Raw genomic sequence first — 18,274 nt, forward strand, 5'->3', positions numbered from 1 at the left:
ACACGCTCCGCAGCAAACGAAAGCCAGGCATGAAAGGAACAGGAAAACAAATCTGGAAGGAAAGCACTGAACACAGTGACAAGGGTCCAGTTGAGAAAAGGGAACGTAAAGCACAGGCCAATAAACAGGACGACAGGGTCAGGCTCCCCCATAATTTCCAAACTGCCAAACAAAGCCACATGAAGTGCTATGTCCCCACCTAGAACACTGGTGTTTATTGTTTCCAGTTACTAAGGAGTCAGAAAAGAGACACCTTCAAACTCTGTTGGTCAGAGCACAGGTTGAAAGGGTTTTTCGAGAACAACTAGGCAACGGGCTTAAGGGAATCTGAAGCACATTTCCCTGGAGCCAGGAGTCCGCTATTTGAACGTATTCCACTGAAACTCTCCCACCAGGACCCGGTAACAGTCGTCCACAGATGAGTGCAGACCGTTGTTCGCCAGAGTGGAAAAGTTAAAACTACCTCCACGCTCAACGGTTGGGGGATTTGGTGACACCCATCAGGAGACACAGTTCAGAAAAAGAGGTAGTTCTGCCTCTAACTGTGCACCAAAACAGAACACGGCACAGCGCACACATACAGACCTACGTGGGACAGCCCACGACACACCGAGGCCGTGTGGTGCAGCCTGTGGCTCCGGGGCCACAAACCTGGACAGCACGTCGCTGTCCCAAACAACGTATGATCAAATCCAACGCAAGACAGAGCAATGAGCTGAAAAGACGCGGTAAACGTGAGATGTAGGAGGCTGTTGCCACTGTAATGCAACGTGATATTTCATAGCGCACTTTGTTTTTTACAGGTAGAAACAGTACACTCTAAAATAATATAAACTGCAGCAAACACATAAAACTCAATAGTTGTCCATTGTCATTATTGTCTTATGTTCTGCATGCAATTGCACATGCTATACCTTTATATGACCAGCAACGTACAAACTCGTGGGTGACGCACTGCACACCGTTACGGCGGCTACAGTGTCGCTAGGTGGTAGGAATTATTTGGCTGCATTGTAGAATATTATAATATTATCATGTATAGATGGTTTACTGCTGACTCACATAGGGCGGCAGTGGGCGGCAGGGGGGCGGGGGGGCGCACCTGGGTGATGAGGAACTTGGTGAGGCGCTCGGGCAGCCGGCCCTTCTCGCTGGAGAGGATCATCTCCAGCATGTCCCCATGCAGCTTCTCCATCACCACAAACACCTTCTCGGGTGTCTCGAACATGCACTCCAGGTTCACGATGCCTGGGTGCCGCAGACTCTGGGGTAGGGTGGGGGACAGGTCAGGGCCCAGGTCACCCCATGACCTTGGAGCCGCAGGGGGTAAGCCATGGGAGCAGGGGGACAACAAATAGGAGGAAGGATGTTCCGGACACGAGCAGCTCATTCCCGGGAGTGTCACTTGGGGGAGGGGAAGGGAATTCCCACAGGCTCAGGGAGAGCCACCGCCCTGGACCTCCAGGTCCAGAAGATCTTCACACCATGAAACTCTGGTGAAGGCCCAGGGGTGTGGGGGGAAGGAGGCGGAGTGTGGAGAAACGGGAAGAATCTTTGTCTATCTGTCTTTTAAGTCTGTGCCTCCTCCCTCTTCCCCGAGTCCTGATCTGGGGGACCCACGGTCTCCTCCCACCCTCCAATGGCTGCCTAAGGGATCTTTCTAAAGCACACACCTGACTCCATCCCTTCCTTGCTAAAGGTCCTTCAGTGGCTCCCCAGTACCCTCAGGAGAAAGTCCACAGTGTGGGACCCCAGCTTCCTGCCTGGCCTCCCACCACCTAAACCATCTAATAACCCTGAACTCCTTCACGTTCCTGGAAGATGTGATGCTTCCTCTCACCTCCAGACCTTTGCACAGGCCGGTCCCTCCGCTCAGAACACCTTCTCCACCCCTTCAGTCTCAACATGCATAGTCCCTCCTCCAAGAAACCTTCCCTGACTACCCCCAGCCTGGGTCACGTGGCCCCTGAAAGAAGGAAGTGAAAAGGAAAGGCCCTTCCTGAGTGGGAAGAGAGCTGGGCCACAGGCCCCAGCGGTCACCTGCAGAATGGCCACTTCGTTTCGGAGCTGGCTCTCCTGCTTGGTGGGGAAACGCAGCTTGTCGATGACCTTTACCGCCACATCCCGGCCCGTCTTCCGGTGCTTTCCTGGTCAGGGGTGGGGGGGGCAGTTGGGGGATGAGGGGAGCAGGACCTTTCATTCCTAGCAGTGGGACTCCGCCCCCCACCCACAGAGATACGCCAGCATTGGGCGAAGGTGGACGGAAGGCCATCAGGGTGGTTCTGAGGTTCCCCCAAGAGAGATGTAAGGGGCAGGGGGCCCTGGGAATAAAAGTGGAATGAAGGAAGGTAAAGACAGAGCTCCAAGGAGGGGACCCTACTACATGGGGAACTAGATTTCCAACCAATCAGAATCTAGGCTCTAGCTCTGTGGCCAATCAGAACACAGAATTATCCTCCTGAGACTTTCTGGCCCCAGGATCTAGCTTTCTACCCAACCAGAACAGGAGGTGTCATGTGGCCAATCGGAAGGGAAGGTCTGGAGACCAGAAACCTCTCTGGGCTAGGTCGGAAGTGTTCTTACCGCCATAGACCACTCCAAATTGCCCTGAGCCCAGCACCTCGTCCGGAAAGATCTGGTAGACAGTGGCGATGTCCTGTAGGGTGGGACAGGGCAGGTCAGGGTGCATGTGGAGATGGGGGGGTTGGTCAAGGAGGCTGGGGAGGGCGGGAGAGTGTGGGAGGGGGAGGACATCCTTGGGGCCACCGGGTGGGGGCAAGGGTCTCACCACATTCTCTTGGATCTGACTGTTAGACACGGAGATGCTCAGAGAAGCTTGTCCTAGGGAAAGGGGAGAAACGGAGGTGAGGGGACCCCGGGCTCAGGACTGCGTTCATCTGTAACTCCAGAGGCAGCCTCTGGAGCCAGACCACCCGAGTCCGAAACGGGTATCCAAGGCACAACTTCAGGCTACTGGCTTGTCCACTGTGAACCTTAGTTTCCTCGTCTGGAGAATGGGAATAATATGGACCTCCCTCTCAAGGCCAGAGAGGGGGGTAAATGGGACGTGCTGAGCGGCTCAAGCAGTGACGGCACGAATGACTTCGCTGAGCATGTCACTCTGTGATCTCAACACCAACAGGCGTGCAGATCCCATTTCATAGAGGAGGAAACTGAGGCTCAGGGGGAAAGTTCAAACTGCCTCTAGCATCTTCCCCTGAGCTTGCTCCTCGGCCAACTCAACCAGCACCAGACATTTCCAAAGTCCCGATCCTTCTTTCTGCCACCTCAATGTCTCTCCCTGCTCCACTCCAGACCTCCACCCTCAGCCTCTTCCCTCAGCGCCCTGCCCCAGTCCTGCTTTCTCTTAGTCACCCTCCACAGGGAAGCCAGAGGGATCTTCTTGAAGCACAAGCCTGACCCTGTCCATCCACTGCTCAGAACCTGCCATGGCTCCCCAGTGCCCTCGGGAGGAAGCCCACGCCCCTTTCATGGCCTATCAGGCAGGTTCCAGTCCCTCATCTACCTTTTGACTTGGAGCCCTACTATGCTGTCCTCTGTCCCCAACACACTGGCCTGCTCACTGGGCCTCAGTACAGCAAATTCTCTTGCCTCCGGGCCTTTGCACTTGCTGTTCCCTCTGCCAGGAATGTCTTCTTCCTCTCGTTCTGGACTTAATTTAAAAATCCTCGCCCTGGCTGGCATAGCTCAGTGGATTGAGCGTGGGCTGCGAACCAAAGTGTCGCAGGTTCGATTCCCAGTCAGGGTACATGCCTGGGTTGCAGGCTATGACTCCCAGCAACCGCACATTGATGTTTCTCTCTCTCTTTCTCCCTCCTTTCCCTCTCTAAAAATAAAAATAAATAAAATCTTAAAAAAAAAATCCTCCTTGTCTTTTGGTCTCAGCTCGAATGTAGCTCCTGGGGCCATGTCAGGTGACTCTAGCACATGTTCTACATCTCAGTTGTTAAAGTACTAGATGATACAAATAATGCTTGTCACCCACACTGGATTATAAGCTCCAGAGACAGGGAACCTGGCACTCTCTGACCATCCTTTGCCTCTGCCTGACATCATTTCCCATTTGCTTTCTCCTATTTCATTCCTCCTCAGCTTCCAGATCTCAACTCAGACGTTGCCTCCTCCAGGAAGCCCTCCTGGATACTCAATCTGGGTCAGGCACCTCCTCTGTCCTTCTCCAACCCTCTGGATGGTTTCCACATCCCAGCCCTGCTGCTCACTATGAGGCATCGTGTATAAAGACAGCTCCCCCTCCCCCGCTGGACTGTGAGCCCCGTGAGGGTGGGTCTTGGGCTGTGTTGGTCACAGCTGTGTCCCCAGCAGTATTCAGCAGAGGTCAGACACAGAGGAAGCATTCAGTAAATGCATGAATTAAAGAGTCTACACTCACAACTTGGAGAAGTTGCCACCACCCAGACAAAAACTCAGAAAGGGAAAGTGACATGCCCAAGGCCACACATCAAGTCCAGGGCTTAACAGAGATTTGGACCCAGGCCTGCTGAGTTCGGAAGCCACATTCACCACGGTGCCATTCCCCCACTTCCCCAGGACCCTTCCAGCCCCACCCTCTCAGGAACCCAGGCTTGAGGACTCACTGTGGGGCGCGTGGCCCGGGGCGCTGGGTGCGTCCTGGAGGATGACGGGCATCAGGGCCTGGCGGATGGCCGTTTCCCAGGCCCGGGCGGCCTCAGCCCCCTGTCCACTGGGCCCCCCAGGGGCCCCGCCAGGCGTCTCGCCCACAAAGTAGGTGGCGTTGGCAGTGACGATCTCGAAGCAGTGTGGGTTGGTGCCCGGGGGCACAAGGCTGAAGTTGTGGGCAGGCTCCACGGTGAGGATTTCTGACAGTGGAATTTCCTGGCAGGACACAGAGCCAGCATAGGTGAGGACACCAGGCAGACACCGGCACCCCCCTTACTCTGAAGAGCACGCAGAGCCCAGTGTCAGCGGGGAGATGGTTTGCATGGAGTGGTCAGGAAAGGCCTCCTGGCAGAACTTACATTAAGGCAGAGGCCAGAAAGGTAAGAAGAGGCCAGCTGGTGGAGAAATGGTGGGAACAACATGTGCAAAGGCCCTGAGGTGGGAAAGGCTTGTGTTCAAGGGACATGCCATCTTCCCAGCACATGGATGGTGTCTGGCACACAGTAGGTATCCACACATGATAAATAAATGAAAGAAATGAGGCTAGGGCCAGGCCACGCAGGGCCTCACAGGCCATAGGGAGGAGCCTAGGCTCTGTCTCCAGGGCCCTGGGGAGCCACAGAGGGATTTAGAGCAAGGGAGGGGCAGGTCTCTCTGGCTGTGTGTCAAGAATGGATGGGAGAGAACAGGACTGAGACAGAAGGCCAGGAAGGAGGCTGACAGAGTCTGGGCGGGAGAGAAAGTGCAGGGCCTTTGGGCAGGGAAAAAGGTCTGCTTTGAAAAATCTTGAAAGAGAAAGGAAGGAAGAAGAAAAGAACAGAAGAGTAACAAAAGAGAGACAGACTTATGTAGCCAATAAAACCAGGAGCAGAGCCGTGGCAGGTGTAACTCAGTGGACTGAGCGCCAGCCTGCTAACCAAAAGGTTACCAGTTTGAGTCCCAGTCAGGGCACATGCCTGGGTTGTGGGCCATGCCCCCAGTAGGGAGTGCGTGAGAAGCAAGCACACATCGATGTTTCTTTCCCTCTCTTTCTCCTTCCCTTCCTCTCTCTCTAAAAGTAAATAAGTAAAATAATAATAATAATAAAAACCCAGGAGCAGAGAGGTGACAAGGGTAAGGAGATGCATTATAGATGGTGGAGGTGGCATTTCAGAGGTGCGGACAGCCCTCGGATGGCATGATTTGAGCAAGGTGGGGAGGGTGGGAAGGGCCCGGCATGGGCAGCGTGAGGAAGGTGCTCTGGACAGGTCACAGCGGCACCTGGCCTTCGCTTAAGGCCAGTGGGCACCGTCAGATGGTTCCAACGGTTTCACCGACTGCTCTGGCTGCCGTGTGGGAGGAGACTGTGGGGTTAAGGGCAGAAGCAGGGGGCCGGGGAGAAGATTCCTACAGCCATCTGTGGGAGGCTGGCTGGAAAGCATTGGCAACCTGGGAGGTGGTGATGAACCCAAATAAATTCCATAAATTAATTGTAAAGTAGTAATGATAACAAGGTTATAACTCCTGGGAACTCAGTGCGTGCCTGCCCCTAAGCTAATGGCTTCCGGTAGATTATCTCTGAATTCTGGCTGCAGCCCTGAGGTGACAGCTACTCTCTGAGGCCTTTTACAGGTGAGAGCAGACAGGTCAGCTAAGTCACCCTGGGTCCCTTATCTGGAAAGTGACAGGTTGGGATCAAACACATGGGCTGGGTGGCACCTGCCGATGGGCTGTACGTGGGCAAGCAGTGAGTGGGGAGAGGGTGTGATTCATAGGCATCTGGCTGGAGCAACTGGGAGAGGAATAAAGAAGCCGGTGGGCAAGGAGGGAAGGTCTGAGGGAGCTGGGAGCCAAAGACCCACCTTGTAGTATCTGTTGGTTGTGTTGTTCTGGAAGAGCGTGATGCACTTGCAGTCCAGGCGCCAATAGTGCCGCTTCCTCTGTTGGGAGGGGCGTTGGAGAGGTGAGGTCGTCTCCTGCTGCTTGGGGTGCCAACCCTCTCCACCAACCAAAACCCGCCGCTAACTTTAGCTCCGCCCACCCCTGAACTTGCCCTCGGCCCGCCTTTCTTAACTCCTGCCCCGCCCCTCATCCCAGCTCTAACTGGCCTCAAACACATCAGCAGCTACCCCATCCAGTCCTACCTCCTCAAACAGATCCTGCCGCGCCCCAAATGGCCCCATACCGCCCACTCACCAGCGTGTCCTTGTTGCTGTAATGAACCACCCAACCTTCGTGCAGTGTGGTGCTGGATTTGCGTGTCGTGTGTCGCACTGACTGCACCACCCTCATTAGGGGGATGTACCCTAGGGAGCTGAGGAGCGGAGAAGACAGGGCGAGAGGTTACTACAAGCAGAAAAGAACTAGAGCGCCTGGGGCGGTAGGGGGCATCTCTGGGTAGCCTGGCAGTTATGTTTTGGGGCACTTCCCCCCGCCCCCCGTTTTATGATGAGGGAAGGGACTCTTGTTGAAAGGCTGGGTTCCAAAGTCAGGCTGCCTGGCAAATTACCCAGCCTCTTTGTGCCTCAGTTTCCTTACCCAAAGGGGTTGCTGTGAGGAGTGAAAACCCTTCTACGGAGCTTAGCAGTGCTGGGCGCACAGCGGGCTGCTACTGTGTTCTAATGACTACTGAGCCCAGTGACTGTGCAGCCAGGGGGTGACACTGGGCAAGTGACTCAACCTCTCTGATGAGGGCACTGGGGATCAGAGAGGTTAATCTCTTGCCTAAGGCCACACAGTCCTGGCTCCAGAGTCCATGTTCTTACTCACACTGTAGTGTCAGTCTGCACTGCAGACTGTTTCTGGAAGGACCCACGAGAAACGTGTCCCACCAGCAACCTCCAGGGAGAGGAGCTGGGCAGCTGGGAGGTGGGAAGCGGTAGGATTTGAATGGCTGTATTACCAGTACCCCCCAAATACAATGTAAATTAAAATATGCTTCTCAGAAAACTTTAAAAATGTAAATCAAGCCCTGGCTAGTGTGACTCAGTGGATTGAGCCAAGGGTTGCCAGTTCAATTCCTAGTCAGGGCACATGCCTGGGTTTCCGGCCAGGTCCCCAGTGGGGGGGCGTGTGAGAGGAAACCACACATTGATGTTTCTCTCCCTCTCTTCCTCCCTCCCTCCTCCCCTCTCTAAAAATAATAAATAAATAAAATCTTTTAAAAAATGTAAATCAAGGGGAAAAAGGCAAAGTTGAAAAATAAAGTGTGGGTGCTTAAGATTTGCCTCAGGAACCTGGGAAATTTTCAAGTAGAAGGTATTGTCAATCATTGTAGATGGGGCAGGGCATCCCCAGGGGGCGCCCTGGGTACCTCTGAGCCTTGTCTCCCTCCGCTTCCTCCTCTTCACTGGCACGGAGGGCATTTTCCGAGTGGGAGCCTGGGATGATACCCGAGTCGTCTGACTCGTCCATGAGGGTGCTTTTGTCAGCCTCGCTGAAATCGGCAGCCTCCTCCATCGGCACGTCTGAAGTGGGAGGACAAGGCATCAGAGCGGCCTCCGCCCAGTCTGCCCCCCCCCACCACGCTCCTTCCAGCTCAGCCCACAGCCTCTTACCTCCATTGATGAGCACCTCTCCCAAACAGTCATTAGGGACGCGAGTGGCGCAGCGCTTGTGGCAGTTAAACTTGCAGTCTGGGGGGAGGACAGGGAATAGGGACAGAGGAGGTGGGGGAAAGAGAGGCCACCTGTAAGGGCTGAATCTTGAACCCCGAACACCAGGTTGGAAAGACCCTGCTCTTGCAGTCTGGCGCGGGAAACCAGCCTGGCGCTTCCATGGCTTGCCCCTTTGGAGCCCGTTTCCGGGGTGTGGAGAGACATCATTAAACAGGAGGGCCAGATTTAGTGCCTGTGGCTGTAAAGCCCTATGATACTAAGTGTCTGAAGTTCAATGGAAATATCCATTACCCCACACTTCTAGAAGGTGACAGGGTCTAAAGTGCCAGGATTCTAAACTTTGAAGACTCAAGAGCAGGGCTTCTCAACCTTTGGCACTATGGACACTTTGGGCTGGTTAACTCCTTGTTGTGGGCGCTGTTCTGTCCAGCACGGGGTGTTTAGTAGCATCCCTGACCTCCAGCCACTAGATGTACCATCCCCGTGTGATAAACAAAATGTCTCCCAACGTCCTCTGGGGGGGCCAAATTCGCCCTGGTTGAGAATCATCGTTCTAGAGTGTGATTATTATAAGGTTCTAGGATTATCATAAGATTCTTGAATTTTATGTGAACCTGTTCTTCTAAGGCTCTATGAGTCTAGATTTCTAAGTCTCCAAAGTTCAATGTCCAAGCTTCTAGAATTCTAGACACATCTGATTCTACGGTTCTATGATTCTAGACTAAGGCTCCTTGGTGTCCAAGACTTTATGGTTTTATATATCTAAACCCCAGACTTTGGTGACTTGAGCCCTACCATTCTGAATTTCTAGATCTCCAGAAGCTGAAGATGTAAAAGTTCTAAATGGTACATCTAAGATTCCAGAACTTAATGTTACTATTGTTCTTTAGCTGTAAACATCTATAATTCTAGAATGATTGTGCCAATAAATTTTAGAATTGGGTGGCTTTACGTTTTTACCCATCTAGACTTGTGGTATTCTAGAATTTGATCATTCAACATCCTGCACTTCTAGATTTCTAGAACTCTGAGTTCCCATGGTTCCAAGGTTCCACATTTCTACGACTCAAATTTGATACTTCTAGGTTCCTATTATTCTCAAATTCTGTGGTTCTCAAATTATAATATCTTGAGAATCTACAATTTGGTAGTTCTAAGATTTACGAGTCTAAAGTTCTGTGGTTCTTTTAGTCAAATCCCATGATCCAGAATTCTTGAACCCGATGTTTTTAAGGTTCTCTGATTCTAGAATTCTTAAGTTCCACAGTTTTAGAATTCCATGCTGTCTTATCAAACTAGATTTCTAAGGCTCTAGGATTCCCAGGTTATGGAGTTCCAGAATTACAGGAGTTCTAGAACACCAGGATTCATGGCACAGCCCTTATAAGGCCTGGTGCTGTTAAGATTGGAATACGAGATTCTTGCATTCTGCAACAAGCCCAGCTGAGATCCGAAGCGTCTGAGTGTGTATACATGGGGGGTTGGGGTTCCTGACCCTGTCTGTTCCCCCCATCCCCCCAAACCACTGACCTTTGCACTGCAGGCCCTGGCGGAAGAGGCCCTTCAGAAGTTTCTTACAAGCCTGGCAGACGGTGGGCCGTGTGTAACTGTGGATGAGGAAGGTATGTGGCACCTTGACCTTGGAGAGCAGCATCTTGTCCAGTTCGATGGGGCGACCCGTGTAGGATGAGGCAGAGGATGAGGAGGAGGAGGACGGGGGACGGCGAGGCAGGAGCTCAGTCGTGCTGCGGCTCTGTGGGTCAGCGAGAGTGGGAAGGACACATCAGCGTATTGCCCCACGCCTGGGCCTCATCAGCCCCCACCCGACGACCTGCCCACTCCCCAGCCCCTCACCAACTCATCAGCCGTGCAGGGCAGGGAGTCCGAGGTGCTGAGGCGCACGGAATGACCACTGGCCAGAGATGTGGACGACAGGCGCCGCTTGCGGGCCCCACTGCAGTTGTTGGGGATGCTGAAGGCGCAGCGCTTGTGGTAGTTCAGTCCGCAGCCTGCAGGGGGCGCCAGATGGTCAAAGAAACAGCCTCCTCTGCCCTGGGTTCCACCCCCTTCTTTTTTCCTACAGATCTGGAATACTGCAGATCCCTGAGGATACCTCTTAGTGTGTAATTAAAGTCTATGGAAACCTATTAAAACCTAATTCAGGCAGAACTGCTTATGGCCCAGAAATGAAGGTTGGGCCACCCCACCAGGTGAAGCACCATGAGCGCGTGAGGCGCTTGCTGAGGGCAAAGGGAAATCAGGTTGGGGAGTGGAAGAAGGGAGCTACCACCGTGTGACGGGCTGCAGAAACGAGGACTATAATCGCTAGGAGTAGTTCTTCCTTATTTTATGAGTATGTATGTGTATACCAAACTTTTGTTTTCCTCCCTCACTGAACATAAGATACTGCGTCGTCTTCTGGGGAAAGAAAGTGTTCGCATGCTTCCGGTTGTACTCAGGATGGTTGTATCATACCAGGTGGGAGCGTGACGTTGTTACTGCTTTTTCTTTTCTTTAAAAATCCTCATCCATGACAGAATCAGACTTGGCTTGTGGTTTCCACTGGGCTTCCTGAGTCCTCGCTCCAATCCGTCTCTGGTGCTTCCAACATGATTCTGGGATTGCTGACTGGTCTGAAGAATGTTCCTCCAGCCACTGGAGGTTTCTTTCAGAATGCCTGTCTTCTGGTAGGCAGCCTGTTAGAGACTTTGCAGCTCAGTAATTCTCCATCACAGCCACTGTGTCGGGTGTGCGATGTCACACTGCAGAGGCACACCAACGCTGTCGGTGACACGAGGAGAGCTTCAGGACAGCAAATAGCCATGGCCTTGGCCTTGGCCTACCGGAACCACTTCCAGCCTTGGCCTTTCATGCACTTCACGGAATCTCAAAATCTCACCTGTGATTCCCAGGGTGAATACCAAGGTAGAGTCAGACCCCCACAGGAAGGTGTCAGTGGCATTAAGTACAGTCACTTGGGCGTCTTTTGGAAGAGATGAACTTGGACCACCATCTGTGAAGCGGAGCCAGGGCCGCCCATTAGAATCTGATGACACCAGGGTTGCGCCATGATGAAGGTTACATATACTGAGACATCAAGAGTTGGATGTGGTCCTGGCCCAGTAGCTCAGTTGGTTGGAATGTCATCTTGTACACTAAAAGGTTGCAGGTTCGATTCCTGATCAGGGCACATGCCTAGGTTGCAGGTTTGATCCCCAGCTGGGGTGCATACGGGAGGCAACCGATCAATGTTTCTCTTTCTCTCTCCCTCTCTCTCTCTCTGAGATCAATAAACATATCTTCAGGTAAGGATTAAAAAAAAAAGAGCTGGATATGATGTGTGCATGATGGCAATACAGATAGCAGCTTTCAGTGCACCAAATCAGTTTTCTGCAGGCCTGGTACAGCTACTATCCCGCATCCCTAACTAATGCCGCAATATATTCAGGGCTACATGGTAACCATCACAATCGATGAGGAAGGTCATCTGGGGCACAGGCTGTCAAAGACTCTGGATTCCCATATGGGCGTGACCACCTTGAAGCCAGCACACTGAACCAGGGAGGTGCAGACTGTCACTGCAGAAGGGAGTCGTGGGCTTCAGCGGCAGGCAGGCGGCACCTCATTCAGGAACATCACAGATGGAAGGGACCTGCTGATCCTGATGCTTGGGCTTAACCTTGAGACGTCTTGGCTAAAGAACACAATGTGTTCTTTATTTTTTTTCAAGTATAGTTTAAGGACATGTGTATGGGTACTTGTTGTAAACTGAAAATCTGTGTTTCTCCACCCCAAATGTATACGTCGAAGCCCTAACCTGCAGTGTATTTGGAGACGGGGGCCCTTTAAGGAAGTAAAAGAAGTTAATTGGGGTCATCAGGGTAGGGCCCTGATCCAAGGAGTCTGGAGTCCTTAAAGAGGAGACGCTTCAGAAGTCATGCTCTTCACCCGCTATGTGGGCACACGTGACATGATGGTCATCTGCAGGCTAGGAAGAGGGTCCTCCCCAGGAACCAACCCTGTAGGAACCTTGACCTTCAACTGTCCAGCCTCTGGAACTGTGAGGAATAAATGTCTGTTGTTTAAGCCACCCCACCTGAGGTATTTCGTTATGGCCGCCTGAGCAGGCTAGGGTGCCCAGCTGACAAGGGGTGGACTCCGACGGTCAGCTCTCTCTGTCAGCTCGGCCAAGGTGGCATCCCCAGGTATTCAAACACTAATCCAAGGGTTGCTCAATAGGTATTTTGTAGATGTGATTCAAGTCCACAACCAGCTGACTTTAAATGAGAAAGATTATCCTAGAAATCTGGGCGGGCCTGCTTCCATCCGCTGAAAGGTCTAAAAAGCAGAGCTGAGACTCCCAGATGAGGAAGTTCTGTCTGTGGGTAGCAGCTCCAGCTCCTGCCTGAGAGTTCCAGCCTGCCCTTGCTGACCAGCTGCCCGGGGGACTAGGAGTTGGCTAGCCAGCCCCCACAATCCTGTTAACCAATTGCTTCCAAAAATCCCTTAATATATACCCACTACTGGCGGTTTTCTGGTTGATCCCTCTTCCCAGTGAACAATCCTTTTCTTCCCCCATGCTCCGCCCCTTACCTCTTCCTCAGAGCTCCACCTTCCAGGCTCCACCCCTGGAGCCGAGCCCTATTCTCAACACAAGACCCGCCTCTTGGCCCCACCTCCAACTCCTCCACCAAGCTGCCTCTGGGTTCTCACCTCTTCCTCCAAGTCCCGCCTCCTAGACTCCGCCTCCTTGCCCCTGAGCTCCACCCAAGGCCCCGCCTCCAGCCCTTCACCTCTCACCATCACACTTGAGGCCCTGGCGCACCAGACCGAAGAGCATCTCCCCGCAGTGGTCGCAGAACGCAGGCGCTCGGTAGGAATGCACGGTGAGTGCGTGCGGGCGGATCTGGAAGTCCTCGAAGGTGGCCGAAGCTGCAGGCAGTAGGGAGAGGTGGATGATTGAGCTGGGGCCAGCAGAGGCTATTCCAGACTCTTCGTTCCCGGGTTTCTTACAATCCTCCCAGTTGCAAGATTTCACTGTTCCTTCCTTCATTCATTTACTCCCATATTACATTCTACCTGGATTCAAGCCCCAGCTCCACCACTGTGTAAAACACCTATGTACTTATGCCAGGGACTGGGAGGAGGGGGAGGGGGGAACTGTTGAATGGGTATAGCCTTCCAGTTCTGTAAGATGAAAACAGTTCTGGGGATTGGTTGCACAACAACATGAATGTAATTAACACTACTGAACAGCTGACTTAAAATGGTTTTGATGGTACATTTTACTTTATGTATATTTCACCATTAAAGTTTTTTCAAGATTTTATTTATTCATTTTTAGAGAGATGGGAAGGGAGGGAGAAAGAGAGGGAGAGAAACATGGGTGAGAGAAACACCTGTCGGTTGCCTCTCACACACCCCCCAGCTGGGGACCTGGCCCACACCCCAGGCATGTGCCCTGACCCGGAATCAAACTTGCAACCTTCCAGTTTGCAGTCTGGTGCTCAATCCACTGAGCCATACCAGTCAGGGCACAATTGAAATTTTTTCAATGAAAAAATAGAGATGCTGGGTCCCACCCTCAGAGTTTCAAATCTACTTGATCTAGGGTAGAGCTTGAGCATCAAGAGGAAAAAGTCAAACATCTATGTACCTCAGTTTTTTCATCTTTAAAATGGAAATCCAATAAAGATTTATTGAACATAGTTCTAAGCAGGAGGAACAGCACATAGAATAAAACAAAACAAACAAAATCCCTGCCTTGCCTCCAGTGAGGGAGGCAGATAAAATGAATAAGATAAATATTCTTATTTAACAATCACCCAATCTAGCAGTTACTCTGTGCCAGGCTCTTCTCTAGGTACCTTTAAAAACTAACGAATTTAGACTTCTGGTCAAGATGGAGGCGTAGGTATACGTGCTGCTCCTTCTCACGAAACCACAAAGGGAATTACAACTAAACCTCAAAACAAGTAACAACCAGAATGGTCAGAAAATCAAGCTGTATGGAAGTCTCACAACCAAGGATTTAAAGAAGCCACATCCATCCAGATGGGTAGGAGGGGCGGAGTCTCGGAGACTGGGCGGAGACACGGTAGAACTGGTGGTCCCACACTCGTATGTGGTGGGCAAAAATCAGGAGGGATACCTTGGGAACGCGCGGCCCCAGGTCAGACCACACAGTGCCAGGAAGATAAATCCCTATAACTTCTGGCTGTAAAAATTTACAGGGAACCAACAAGTAGGAGAGGATGAAGCCGAGAATCAAATCAACGATTTGGCACACAGGAAGGTAAAAGCATTTAATCAGGAGAGCAGGAAGAAAAAAGGATTCAAAATAATGAGGAGAGGTTTAGGAACTCTGGGACAACTTTAAACATACCAACATCTGAATCATAGGGGTGTCAGATGGAGAAGAGGAAGAGCAAGAAATTGAAAACTTATTTGAAAAATAATGAAAGAAAACATCCCTGATTTGGTGAAGGAAATAGACATACAAGTGTAGGAAGCACAGAGAGTCCCAAACGAGTTGGACCCAAAGAGGGCCACACCAAGACACATCATAACTAAAATGCCAAAGGGTAAAGATAGAGAATCTTAAGAGAAAAGCAGAGAGTTACATACAAAGGAGTTCCCATAAGACTATCATCTGATTTCTCAAAAGAAACTTTGCAGGCTAGAAGGGACTGGCAAGAAGTATTCAAAGTGATGAAAGGCAAGGCCCTACATCCAAGGTTACTCTATCCAGCAAAGCTATCATTTAGAATGGAGGGGCAGAGAAAGTGCTTCCCAGACAAGGTAAAGCTAAAGGAGTTTATCATCACCAAGCCCTCATTATAGGAAATGTTAAAGGGACTTATTTAAGAAAAAGATCAAAACTATGAACATTAAAAGGGCAATAAATTCACAACTATCAACAATGGAATCTAAAAAACAAACAAATAAATAAACAAAAACTAAGTAAACAACCAGAACAGGAACAGAATCACAGGTATGAAGATTATTTGGAGGGTTATCATCTGGGAGGGGGCAGGGGGATAATGGGGTAAAAGGCGCAGAGATTAAGAAGCATAATTGGTAGGTACAAAATAAACAGGGGGACATCAAGAATAGAACAGGAAGTGAATAAGCCAAAGAATTTATATGCACAACCCATGGACATGAACTAAGGGGTGGGATTGGTGAAGGGGAAGGGGGTACCAGGCGAGGGGTGGGAAGGGGAAAAGTTGGAACAACTGTAACAGCACAATCAATAAAACATATTTTTAAAAAACCAACAAATTTAGCCCTCTCAAGAGCTCTGTCAGGTACATCTTGTTATAGTCCCCATTTTCTATAGGAGGAGACTGGAGCACAGACAGGTTAAGCAACTTGTCCCAAGTCACACAGCTAGCAAGTCATAGAACTCATGCTCAAACACAGGTGAGTGTGGCTCTAGAGTTCATGCTTTTAGCACCAGACTTCCTGCCTCTGAAACTTTTAAGTAATAAAATGTATAGGTGTTTAGAAGTCAGTAAGTGCTTAGGAGAAAAATTTAACAAGGAAGGGAGATTGGGAAGGTTCAAGAGGTCCAATTTGAAATAGGTGGCCAGGGAAGGCCTCCTCGAGGTGATGTCAAGACAAAGGCCTAAAGGAGGTAGGATATGAGCCATGCAGATGTCTAGAAAAGAACATGCTAGAATCTCTTTCTCCCTCCCTCCCTCTCTCTGTAAAAATAAATAAATAAAATCTTTAAAAAATAATAGTATTTCTTTAGAGGTTCTTTGTTTTCTTTCAGATTTTACTTATTTATTTATTTATTGAGGGGAAGGGAAGGAGAAAGAGAGGAAAAGAAAAGAAACATCAATATGTGATTGCCTCTCCAGCGCCCCCTACTGGAGAACCTGGCCCACAACCCAGGCATGTGCCCTCACTGGGAGTCAAACTCACGACCCTTTTTGGTTTGCAGGCCAGTGCTCAATCCACTGAGCCACACCAACCAGGGCTCTTTATAGGTTCTTTAAGGATTAAATGAATATATGAAAAGCTCTTAAAACAGCACCTGGCACATGGAAAATGCTCAGTAAATGTTAGCTATTATTTTAGAAGTTTCGTTTCTGGACTGAGTCTCATTCTTCTCCCCCCACACCCAAGTTTCAGTCTAGTATTAAGCTAATTTTCTTTGTATTATGCAACAAAAAGGGGATTCTCTTCTGCGAGCCAAGCACTATTTACACACTCAAGATAAAGCTCTTAACAAGACGGCTTTATACTTCACTCTCAGGAAACTGACAGGGAGACAGACACAAAACATAAACACCTAAATAAACAGGGAAATTTCAGACAATGGAGAAAACGGCATTTAAGCTGAACTCCCAATAACAAGAAGGAGCTAGCTGTGAGATGATCGGATGCGGGCAGCCTCCCAGACATCAAGAACAGCAAGTGCAAAGGCCCTGAGGCAGGGGCAGGCTTGGTCTGTCCAAGGGACGGAGGGCAGGCGAGCATGGCTGAAACAGAGTAAGGCGCACCGTGTGAAGAGATGCATTCAGGGAACTGGCGGGGGCTGGATCATGGGCAGGCTTGAGGCCACACCAAAGAGTTTGAATTTGACTCCAAGGGCCATGGGGAGCCACGGGAGCAGTGGAGTATCATGATCTGACTTAGGCACTACTGGAGTATCTAGATAGGAGGTGATGGTGGCTCGGACCAGCGGAGGCAGTCCAAAGTCAAGTGGGGATGGATGTTAAAGTAGGACCAGTGGGTCTGATGGTGGATGGAGTGAAGGGGAGGGGGGAAGAAGCAGGCAGTGCTGCCCCAGGGCTTGGGCCGTGAGCACCTGAGTGAGGGTGGGAACTTTCCACCGGATGCTGAAGAGCAGATTCATAGAAGAGGAACATAAAATTTCTGTCTTGGACAGTCCGAATCTGAGATGCCTGGAGATGCCAAGCAAAAGTGTCAGGGGGCCCTGAGTCAGGTGGCTCAGTTGGTTAGAGCATCGTCCCGTCACCAAAAAGTTGCAGGTTTGATTCCCGGTCAGGACACATGCCTCGGTGGGCGGTTCGATCCCCAGTCCGGGCGCATACAGGAGGCAACCAATCGATGTTTCTCTCCCTTTCTCTCTCTCTAAAATGTCCTTGGGTGAGGATTAAAAATAAAGGGGTTCAGGGAGATGGCTACATGAACGAGGAGACCTGGTTTCAGGGGAGAGACCAGGGTGAAGACAAAAATCTAAGAGTCATCGGACTGTATGAGGGTATTGAAAACCCGAATAAGGTCACAGGGGAATTAAATAGAAACTTCTAATTGTCATCCATCCACTCAACAAATTTAACTCAGTACTGCAGCCTGCGAGGGTTGGTTGCAGGGAGGGGGCAGGAAACACAACCATGGATAAGGCAGATAGCTCCCACCCCCTTCCCTCCTGTAGGAACCGAGGGCCACAGACTGAGCAAGGTGCTGAGAGCTTGACCATCTGTAAAGTGGGCATGGCCAGGGGGCAGGCTAGATCCTGGCTGAAAATACAGGTGCTGGGCGTATCTCATCTTGCAGAGTCAGATTTCATTTGGCATTTCAGTGGGACAGGGGCGTGGGCATCGAAACACTTTAAACTTCATATCAAAGTCTAACATACAGCTAGAAAAAGACCCTAGAAGTGCCAAACTGTACACATCATGTCACCAGCAACCTGATGGGACGATGCAAGTTTGAAGTAGTCCCCAGAAAGCTTCTTGGTATTCCCCGCCCCACTCTATCTTCCCCAAAGGCACCCACCCTCCTGGATTCTAACACCGTAGAGTAACTGTATCCAACTTCGTGCTCCATAAATGGTATTATACAGAATGTAGTCTGATGTCTGGCTTCCGTCTCTCAGCATTAGGTTTGGGAAATTCCTAGGTGTTGCGGTGGACGGCTATGTTCTAGTTCCACAGTGTTCTTGCACAACAGCAAATGGATCCACTCCGGAGAAGCAGAGCAGTCGTTTGTAAAAGCTCCCCAGGTAATTCTAATTTGCAGCCAAGGCTTAGAACCACTGG

At 50.7% G+C, this 18,274-nt stretch overlaps 1 protein-coding gene across 2 annotated transcripts in view; it reads right to left on the reverse strand.

Annotated features, from left to right (window-relative positions):
• The window catches only part of PRKD2 (protein kinase D2), a 30,678-nt gene that overhangs the window by 9,172 nt on the left and 3,232 nt on the right, over positions 1-18,274 (reverse strand). For both annotated transcript variants that reach the window (XM_045845351.1, XM_045845352.1), the window contains exons 4-15: positions 13,056-13,187; positions 10,110-10,264; positions 9,786-10,008; positions 8,196-8,273; positions 7,952-8,105; positions 6,835-6,952; positions 6,501-6,578; positions 4,617-4,875; positions 2,789-2,841; positions 2,584-2,656; positions 2,041-2,147; positions 1,103-1,264 (exon numbers count right to left, since the gene is read on the reverse strand). In XM_045845351.1, coding sequence (XP_045701307.1) covers positions 1,103-1,264; positions 2,041-2,147; positions 2,584-2,656; positions 2,789-2,841; positions 4,617-4,875; positions 6,501-6,578; positions 6,835-6,952; positions 7,952-8,105; positions 8,196-8,273; positions 9,786-10,008; positions 10,110-10,264; positions 13,056-13,187 — 1,592 coding nt within the window. The remainder of the gene's footprint in view (positions 1-1,102; positions 1,265-2,040; positions 2,148-2,583; positions 2,657-2,788; positions 2,842-4,616; positions 4,876-6,500; positions 6,579-6,834; positions 6,953-7,951; positions 8,106-8,195; positions 8,274-9,785; positions 10,009-10,109; positions 10,265-13,055; positions 13,188-18,274) is intronic.

This window comes from Phyllostomus hastatus, unplaced genomic scaffold (genome assembly GCF_019186645.2).
Source record: "Phyllostomus hastatus isolate PE091 unplaced genomic scaffold, TTU_PhHast_1.1 phas_contig_468, whole genome shotgun sequence".
Classification (NCBI taxonomy): domain Eukaryota; kingdom Metazoa; phylum Chordata; class Mammalia; order Chiroptera; family Phyllostomidae; genus Phyllostomus; species Phyllostomus hastatus.